The sequence below is a fragment of the Brassica oleracea genome, chromosome C3 (assembly GCF_000695525.1).
Source record: "Brassica oleracea var. oleracea cultivar TO1000 chromosome C3, BOL, whole genome shotgun sequence".
In the NCBI taxonomy this organism is placed as follows: Eukaryota; Viridiplantae; Streptophyta; class Magnoliopsida; order Brassicales; family Brassicaceae; genus Brassica; species Brassica oleracea.
In genome coordinates, this window is record NC_027750.1 from 40731820 (window position 1) to 40742182 (window position 10363).

Genomic DNA, 10363 nt, shown 5'->3' on the forward strand with positions numbered 1-10363 from the left:
AGAAATTTATTTAAGAAATTTTTTATTTATTAAATAAAATATAAAAAAGATGAAAAATTAAACATAGATTTAAAAAAAAACATAAAAAAACAAAGATTACTCAAATAAAAGATAATAATTTGAAATAAGCGTCTGAGCTCAGTTGTTGTCTTCGTCACGTCCAAATTTACGCCAAATATGTTCAACCAAATCATCTTTCAATTGTTGATGCATTTGTCTATCACGAATTCTAGTACGAACACCCATCATATTGGCGATATTTGTAGGCATATCTGTAGAAAGCGTGAGATCGACATATGAACTACCATTGTCTTCTCCTTGTTGAAACTCCGAAACATCAAATTGAGTGTATCCATCTCGTTCGTCTTCTACTATCATATTATGGAATATGATACATGCTCGCATAATCTTCCCAATTTTGGTTTTATCCTAAAAAAATGCTGGATTTTTAATAATGGCAAAGCGAGCTTGCAAGACTCCAAAAGCACGCTCGACATCTTTTCGGACAGCTTCTTGACGTTGAGCAAATAAAACTGCTTTCGGCCCTTGTGGTATTGGAATAGATTGGATAAAAGTTGTCCATTTAGGATAAATACCATCGGTGAGATAGTAAGCCAAATGATACTCTCTTCCATTGACATAGTAAGTGACTTTCGGAGCTTGACCCTTTATTATGTCATCAAAAACAGGTGAGCGATCAAGAACATTGATATCGTTTAATGTACCTGGAGGTCCAAAAAAAGCGTGTCATATCCAGAGATCATATGAAGCAACCGCCTCTAAAACAATTGTTGGTTTACCCGAATCACGAGAATATTGCCCTTTCCAAGCGGTGGGACAATTCTTCCACTCCCAATGCATACAATCGATGCTTCCTAGCATCCCGGGAAATCCGCGATGCTCTCCAATATCAAGTAGACGTTGAAGATCAGCCGGTGTTGGTCTTCTTAGGTACTCATCACCGAATAAAATTATTATTCCTTCCACAAAATTTTCCACACATAACTGAGTTGTAGTTTCACCGAGCCGGAGGTATTCGTCGACCGTATCAGCCGCAGTTCCATACGCCAATACACAAATAGCTGCTGTAATTTTTTGGAGTGCAGAGAGACCAAGCCTTCCAAGACTATCTTCTCTTTGCTGAAAGTATTGAACTTCGTTGGAGAGTCTATCAACAATATGCATGAACAATGGCTCGTTCATTCTAAAACGGCATCGGAAATAAGTTTCAGGATATGTTGGATTATCACTGAAATAATCATTTCATAACCGTATGTGGCCTTCTTCACGATTTCTTTCGATATAACCTCGTTTTTTCCGTCTCTTCGTTTCATCTTCTTGACCACCATAATTTTCGAAAAAATTATCGAATGTTTCATCAAAATATTGATCAAAATTTTCATCATTTACCCCCTCATTGTTATGGAAAGAAGATGCCATAATATGAAATGTTGTGTGTTTTTTACGATGTTGTGTTTGATCTTGTTTTTTTTTTTTTTTTGGAAGAAACAATAACGAACTTGAGATTGAAGAAACAAGAAAGAAGAAAGAGCTTGAGATTGAAAAAAGAGCTTGAGATAGAAGAAAGAACTTGAGATAGAGGAAAGAGCTTGAGATTGAACGTTTTGTGAAATAAGAAGAAAGAGCATGCATTTATACAACTTTCTTACACTTTGCTTAAGAAAATCCGTGACATGAGATTATACAACACGAGTTCTTGGCAAGAGAGTACAACAGAGTAAAATACAAAAGTCTGTGACATGAAAGAGACTACAACACGAGGTCTTGACAAGAGATTACAACACGAGGTCTTGACAAGACCTGATACTACAAACAAACATCAACCACAATCCGTGACAAACAACAACATGATGCCAAGGTTTCTTTGCTGGTCCGTGACAGAAAGGAGAGAAGAGAGTTGCAAGACAGTCCAAGACATAATCCGTGAGTTGCAAAGAGTCCAATAACCTGAAACAAACAACAGCATGAATCAATAACCGTGAGTTACAAACAACAACATGAATCAACATGAAACAACGGAACAACTTCAAACATGAAATAGAACAACATAAAACAGAACAACAAGAACTTCAAACATGAAACAGAACAACAAAGAACATGACCTTTAGAACTACCTAGACAACAACTCATTAATCAACTTCTTCTTCAGAGCTTCTTCGTAATCAGCAAGAGGTTCCTTTTTGGCTAGTAGACTATCAAGTAATCTCATCTTGGAAAGCCTCTCTTTGATAACCAGGTCCTGCTGTTTGATGGACCACATGGTCTGAAACTCTGAGATCCTATCTTTCCCCTCTACCTTCGTCTTCTTTCCTTTTGCGGCCTTAACACCCGGGGGACGCTCTTCCTCATCAGTTCTTGTTTCATTTGCGGCTGAACTCTCTGACTGTGAACCCTCCTGATACTTCCTCCTTTTTGAGCTTCCTTCGGATTTAAGGCCACACCATTTTTGATCATTTCTTAACTCCTTCCAAGCATGCTCAAAGACAAAAAAAATATTTTTTGTGGTTGTTGAAAAAGATCTCATGGGCTGATTTGAGAACATCATTCTCATTTTGCCCACTAGTTTTCTCTCTAGTTGCTGCTTCAATAGCCCCACAGAACTTGTTTACTTGATCATTGATCTTGTGCCACCTCTGCTTGCAATGATTTGCGTCTCGCTGTTCACTGACTGCAACCTTTGGACTTGCCGCAAAGTAAGCGGCAATACTTTTCCAGAATGTACCTGACCGTTGCTCATTTCCCACTACTGGATCTTTGCTTGTGTTAAGCCAGGAGCTGATAAGCACAATATCTTCTACCGGCGTCCACAACCTGAGTTCCCTACGCTCTGCAGAACTGTCGTCAGGGTAGCTTGAAGCTTCAGCTCCTTGACTTCCAAACAATGGGACTTGCGATGAAGATAGTTAGACACTATCTTCAACAAAATTAAAGACACCTCCTTGTTGACTCGTAAGGAGATCAACAAAGTTACCACTCGGCCGGTATGTATTTGAATCCATACCCGAGAATGTACAGAAGACAGAAAGAAAAGAAGAAGGTAAAACAGATACAAAGAAGAGAAGAAGAAGCAATGTTTATAACAGAAGAGAGAAAGAGAAGAACACTGTCTTAAATACATCAAACAACTAAATACATAAACCAAACACATTCATCACGCTTCAAAAGATCTTTCTATCTAACCATCATCCTAGCCATTACACCTATTTATTACACTAAGCAAAACATAACTACCTAACTCAACCATAAAGTGCTCAATAAATTCCAATGAAGTAGACATTTACCTGTATTGCTCTGCTTTGCAGTCCATTGCTTTGAGGTTCCTTCTTCTTGTTTCGTGGATCCACGCAGCCTAACACAAAAACACACGAACAGAAAGTCAGAAACGATTTGAAGTATTAATGAATTTGAGAAGCACAAACACACATACAGCAAGTCCGAACTTATCACAAACGATTTTATCAATGACATAACATCCAACGATTTTATGTCAACGATTTTATCAATAACATAACAACAAACACAGAAACTAAAAATATAATTAGATACAAAACACATTTGACCCATCCATCTTAAGACAGAGAGCTCCGGCGCCGTCGAGGAGAGCTCCGGCGCCGTCGAGGAGAGCTCCGGCGCCGTCGAGGAGAGCTCCGGCGCCGTCGAGGAGAGCTCCGGCGCCGTCGAGGAGAGCTCCGGCGCCGTCGAGGAGAGCTCCGGCGCCGTCGAGGAGAGCTCCGGCGCCGTCGAGGAGAGCTCCGGCGCCGTCGAGGAGAGCTCCGGCGCCGTCGAGGAGAGCTCCGGCGCCGTCGAGGAGAGCTCCGGCGCCGTCGAGGAGAGCTCCGGCGCCGTCGAGGAGAGCTCCGGCGCCGTCGAGGAGAGCTCCGGCGCCGTCGAGGAGAGCTCCGGCGCCGTCGAGGAGAGCTCCGGCGCCGTCGAGGAGAGCTCCGGCGCCGTCGAGGAGAGCTCCGGCGCCGTCGAGGAGAGCTCCGGCGCCGTCGAGGAGAGCTCCGGCGCCGTCGAGGAGAGCTCCGGCGCCGTCGAGGAGAGCTCCGGCGCCGTCGAGGAGAGCTCTGTCGCCACCGATACACAAAATCGAACCGAACAAACAAAAAAAGAGTAAAAATTGCGACCAGAACAAGTTGAACAATAAGCAATCACATGCATAATGAAACAACATAACAACCGGATTACCTTTTGATTATAGCCGAGCCACCGCGGGAAAGCTCTGTCGCCGTCGGTGTAAAACCCCCGATCAATCACCTTTCCCCACCGATCATTACAAGAAGAGGTTTGATCGAAGACATGCATAATCGATCAATATCGCCTTTCGCCAAAAAAATCACCTTCCTCGAGAGGATTTTTTTAGAGAAAGAGAGAGAAAGCCAAGTTTGAGACGCGTTTAACGCGTAACCGAAGGTCACCCTATCCTTTGTTGACACGCGTCCACCAAGATGCGTCCCTTCCCGTGATAACTAAAGACCCGTCTCTTCTGCTTTCTTCCCTTTTTAATTTTTTTTAATTACATTAACCTTAAGAGACATGATTAATATACGACGATAATCATGCTCTAACATCAACATCATCAACTCTTGCTCTCTTCGTCCCCTTTCTTTGCTTTTATCCCTCGACGCATAATCACTTATAAGTAGTATTGGCCCTAAACTTATGCATTCTAAGGAAAAAGTTTCACAAACATACATAACCGTTAAAATTGAAATATCAGGCATAAAAAAAGTCATGACTTCTGTTTTAATAATATATACATCAATCATCACTATCATAAATATAATAGTTATAAATATAATGGTTACAACTTAATGTAATAAATAATACTTTATTAATGTTTGTTACAGTTTTATAAATATCAAAGCTCATTTGAAATCATAATGACTCATGGTTCGTAAAGGTCATGAAAATAGTTTGAGAATGAACACCAAGAATTTGGATTTCATTTTGCGGGCTATTCTATTTAATATAAGCATGCGTGTTTTGGTTTTTCAGATGAGATTTAGATCATTTTTTGGGTTTGGATCCTTCGGATCTAAACATTTATATCTAACTAGATATTTGAATTTTTTTGTTTGAATTTGAGTCTTTTTCTTTTGATTCTGGGTCAGCTCGGATCTATATTTAAAATAATGTTAAAATATCTAATACATAGCGGATCTGGGTTGGTTCATGTATTTAGAACCTTAAAAAATACCAAAAATATACAACTAAATAATAAATTAAAATATAGAATATATAGCAAACAGAGTCATAGTCTTAAATATTCATGTTTTTAGATCGGGTACAAATCGATTCTTATCGGATCGGGTATATTCGGATCGTTTCTTTTCGGTTCTGGTTCTTTCGGATAAAGAAAATTTGAACCCAACTAAATATTTATAAAATTTTGGTTCGATTTCAGGCCGGTTTAAGTTTGAATTTTTGGATTCAGCTAAAATGCCCTTTATTAATGAAATACGTAAAATATCAGTCAAACAAAATACATATTGAACATACATATTAAGTCATTTATGTTATAAGATTCAAAACAAAATTTGAGTAATGTGGGATGGGTTAACAAGATAAATATTTCAACTCAATTAAACAACTTTTAAAATAAAACTAAAACTAATGTGAAACAGGTCAAAATGATGAATTAATAGAATTCACTTAATAAAAAATAGATAAATTAAATTATTTAATTTTTTTAATATATATATATATATATATATATATATTTATTTATATTATGTACAAAATTAAAATTTTCAGTTTTATAAAATCTTATTAACAAAAACATAATCTCGCGTTTTAACAAAAACATAATCACGCGCTTTGAAAAGGCAGATCAAAATCTAGTAATCACTTATAACGTAGTATTGCCCTTATACTTATGCATTCTCTCAAGTTAAGGAAAAAATTCCACAAACATACATAATCTTACAATACTAAAAAGAGGATATGAGCTCCACTGAACCTATCCATGTCGGCCAATTAAATCAACCAATCATACAATTTTAATGATCCACATCATCATCAACACCACGCCACGTTAAAACTGAAATATCAAAAACTTATGACCGTCTAGGATGGTATTTTCTGGAAAAAAACTTTAAAAGCTATTGGTTTTACAGCCAAATGGTTCAGTTGGAAAATGGAAACAGTGAGAACGGTTGAGTATTCGGTCTTGATTAAAGGGAACCCACAAATACATATAAAACCACAACAAGGTTTGAGAAAAGGAGATGCTCTTCCTTATCTTTATACTATTTGTACATATGTTCTCAGTCACTCAATCGATGTAAACACATCAGCTGGCCGGATAAGAGGGATACATATTGGTAATGGAATTCCACTAATAACTTAATTTTTTGCGGATGACTCTCTTTTCTTCTGTCAAACAAATGAACAAAATTGCAGTACACTAAATGACGCTTTCAACAAATATGAAGAACGCTCTCGCCGGGAAATAAATACAATTAAATCTTGCATTCCAAAAAATAAACAAGAAACACTTCAAACAATTCTGGACATCCTAAACCAAGGAGGCGGAGGAAATACCTTGATCTACCAGAGCAATTTGGACCAAAGAAAAAGAGATGTTACCAATATCATTAATAGCTTTCGAAATGTAACTTCAAATTGAAGCTCAAATTTCAAGTCGGTAGGACCTTCAAATGCTAGTTTATTTGAAGTCATACTTTGTGCTTCCTGCCCAACTTACATATGAATTCACCTCGCTTCTAATGATATTTTGGTGGGATAAAAATGAAAACAAATGTTACAAGAAAAAAAAAATGAAAACAACAAGGGCATTCCGTGGGTTGCATGGCACAAACTACAAGCCTCTAAAATGATGGTGGAGTTGCTTTAAGAGACTTTTTTTCTTGTCATCAACTTGAACTTTTTTTTTTTTTTGGCAGGAAACGGTTATTCTATTACTCAAACTTGAGGTGGTCTGGGGAGTCAGACCGGAATAAAACTACCAATAAAACATAGAGATCTATGAAAATAACGTGCATTTCTAGCTAACAAATCTGCAATCCTATTTTGTGTCCTTGTAGCTGATCTTGAAGTCCGAAAAGCACAACCGAAGAGTTTGAATGATTTCTAGCTCAGTTGAGAAGTTGGGCTAAGCTTGTGGCTCTTGTATCATTGTAATCAGGTCCTTGCAATCGGTCTCAAATCTCTTACAGTTCGAGTGTTGTATCATGCTCTCCATTGCCCATCTTAGCGCTTCTAGCTCTGAGTATAAAGGTGTTTCTCGCCGCATTAAGTTCCTGGATCCCATAAGTTGAATCTTCCCCATACTATCCTTCCAGATCCATCCCATTCCACTGAACTGAGCTATTGAGGTCCACGAACCATCCACCATGCAAATATTACCCAAGCTTAAGGCCTGTATTTCTTCTCCAGGCTGTCCCTGTAGAGGAGGTGATATAATTTCCTTCGTATTATGCCAAGCTTGGCATTCACTCTCTGCATACCTGACTAGTTCCAATGGGTCTCTATCTATGCATCTGAACAACTTATCATTCATGGCTTTCCAGATGTACCAAATTATTTTTCCCTTTTTAAAAAAAATCGGTTGATTCTCACAATCATGCTTTTGTTTTCATACGATGTTTTCGTTTCTGTTTTTGTTTTAAAGATCCAGTGGTGAAGAACAAACAACGATGAAAGCGTAGACGGTGAACACACACAACAACTCTTTCATTTTTTTCTCCTTTTTTTTCTTAAATCAATTGATTCTCACAATTATGTTTTTGTTTACATACTCTGTTTTCGTTTCTGTTTTTATTTTACAGATCCAGTGGTGAAGAACAACGATGGCGAGTCGGTAAAAGCATCATCGTGTCGGGAAAAAGAGAGGAGATGAAGACGATCTCTATATGGTAGTGAATAATAATGATGGTGAACGAAGTGAATGTGTATCAGCCTGTCTAAAATAAAAAGAAGATGAACTCGCCGTCTATACTATATTTGGTGAAATGAATAGTATAGTATATATTCTTAAGTATAGCTACCTATGTACGGTTACCATACTATTTGAGACATATTTCTATATTACTCCTTAAAAATGTAATAATACGTCATGTTTTTTAATTTGATAGGTCTCTTCTTTGTCATTTTGTGTGATTGATTGTAATATGAAATTCATTTTTTGAGTGTTGGAAAATTTTGATTATTTGGAACATTCGTTTACTATGCTACTTAGACTATATGGAATATAAGATATGCAACATGCTAACCAAGTAAATGTGCTTTCAAGTGTTTAATATTGGAAAACAATTTATAGATTGTATTTGGGTTTATAGGTTCCTATCTAGGGTTTAGATTTATTAAGTAAAGGCTTGGGTATAGTAAACCATATTATATACATTTTATTTGGGTTTATACTTCCTTGATTAGGGTTTAGCTTAATCTATTTATTTAGGTTTAGGGTTTAGGGTATATTTGGATGAGGGTTTAGTGACTAGAATTTAGGGTTTAGTAATTGTAAGGTGAGGGTTGAGTTTTGGGTTTAGTGATAACAGTTTAGGGTTTAATATTTAAATGGGTGGTATGGTTTAGGATTTTGTGATTAAGATTTAGGGTTTAGTAATTGTAAGGTGAGGGTTGAGTTTTGGGTTTAGTGATAACAGTTTAGGGTTTAATATTTAAATGGGTGGTATGGTTTAGGATTTTGTGATTAAGATTTAGGGTTTAGTAATTGTAAGGTGAGGGTTGAGTTTTGGGTTTAGTGATAACAGTTTAGGGTTTAATATTTAAAGTTGGGTGTGAGTCAGTCATTCTATATTATTTATAAGTTCTATACTATTTGAGACAATAGTTCTATACTATTTATTAAATATGTAATAATTTGCCATGTTATAGGTTTCTTGTTAGGGTTTAGATAGTCTAATATTGAAAAATAGTTTATAGATTGTATTAGGGTTTATAGGTTCCTGGTTAGAGTTTAGATTTACTAAGTAGGGGTTTGTGTATAGCAGTCATCGATTTTAGGTGGGCTTATTATGCATAGTTCTTACCGCATCTTGGGTGTTGTACTATGTCACTGAGATAGAATTGTACACTTGCAACATATGGTTAAGATTATATTTCGGTTTAGATTTAGTAACTAGGGAGTTTGTCTAGGGTTTAATATTTAAGTGGGTGGGTATGATTTAATATGTATGTTCCATGGCTGATAAATTTTAAATATATAGTAAAACAGTTATATATTATATTTGGTTTATAATTTACTGTGATTACAGTATAGATTTACTAAATTGAGGTAAAAAACAGTGATGTGAATGATTTTGACACTGTCGTTGTCAATAACGTGCACTAAATTTTAGCCACATTTCATTTTGTTGACATCTTATTTAAATATTTTATCCACCATATTTTTTTTGGTCACATCATCTCTAACAACACAAATTTACTGGATGATTACAGGAAGAAATGATAGAACCGGATAATAAATGACATAAATGTTAGTTATTATATTATGTCAAAATCAATGACATCATGCACTTAATTTCTTTTGCAATCTTAGACATCTCGCAAAATCTCCTTAATATAAAAGCTGTAATGAACTATTAATCTAGATAATAATTCAGACACTATATTAAATACTTTACGTAATCAATTAAATAAACAATTAAGCAGAATTTACATTATAATAGGGCAGTTGCATCACTCCTGATGCGACATGTCAGCGATATGTGGGTTCCACTTTTAAAAAGTGTGAAAAAGTGTCAAGTCTGTGACTCAAACCCGAATTATTGAGATTTAAACAACAACATTTATACCACTGAGTTAAAAGATTATTTGTACATTGATGGCTGAAACAAATATATATTTATGAAGGTCGGAAACCTTTGCTTTTTCGGTTTTCTCTGTGGGACCCACACTTATTTATTTTATCTAATGATTTAATAAATACTTTATAACTCACGTTTTGAAATGAGATTCGTTAAAAAAAAGCCCAATAAACCTCTTTGGTCTGTAAGCGTTCTCTTCAATGGAAGTTTAGGGCTTTCAATTTTTAATCATCGGTTCATGACTCATCTAAGAAACAAAGATTGGCTCTTTTAGTTTCATGAATCAGTTTTTCTTCTTTAGTCTCTACTTCTCCCCATCTTTAATAAATTCATCATCAGTTCTTTTATTTTGCCTGATAAATCATGATTGTGTAGTTTTAATTTTCTTTGGTCATCCTTTGCTTGCACCCTTTGATCTAACCAAGAAGAAGAAGAAGACATTTGTCGTTCAGGATGCCATCGAGGACTCAGCTGAGTCACACGGGAGACATAGTATCCGTTGCCTGATTGTTCAAGAAGAGTTTATGTGCTGTGAAACATATTTGTTT

The 10363-nt window shown here is 36.4% G+C and overlaps 1 protein-coding gene across 1 annotated transcript; it reads right to left on the bottom strand.

The window, feature by feature from the left end:
- Nucleotides 1–2131: 2131 nt before the first annotated feature.
- LOC106330611 (glutathione S-transferase T3-like) lies at nt 2132–7546 on the bottom strand. Its single transcript, XM_013769052.1, has 5 exons — nt 7201–7546; nt 3303–3370; nt 3202–3208; nt 2562–2908; nt 2132–2485 (listed from the first exon to the last, which is right to left on the bottom strand). Exons 1-5 carry the CDS (start codon nt 7544–7546, stop codon nt 2132–2134), a joined length of 1122 nt encoding a protein of 373 aa, XP_013624506.1.
- Nucleotides 7547–10363: the final 2817 nt, after the last annotated feature.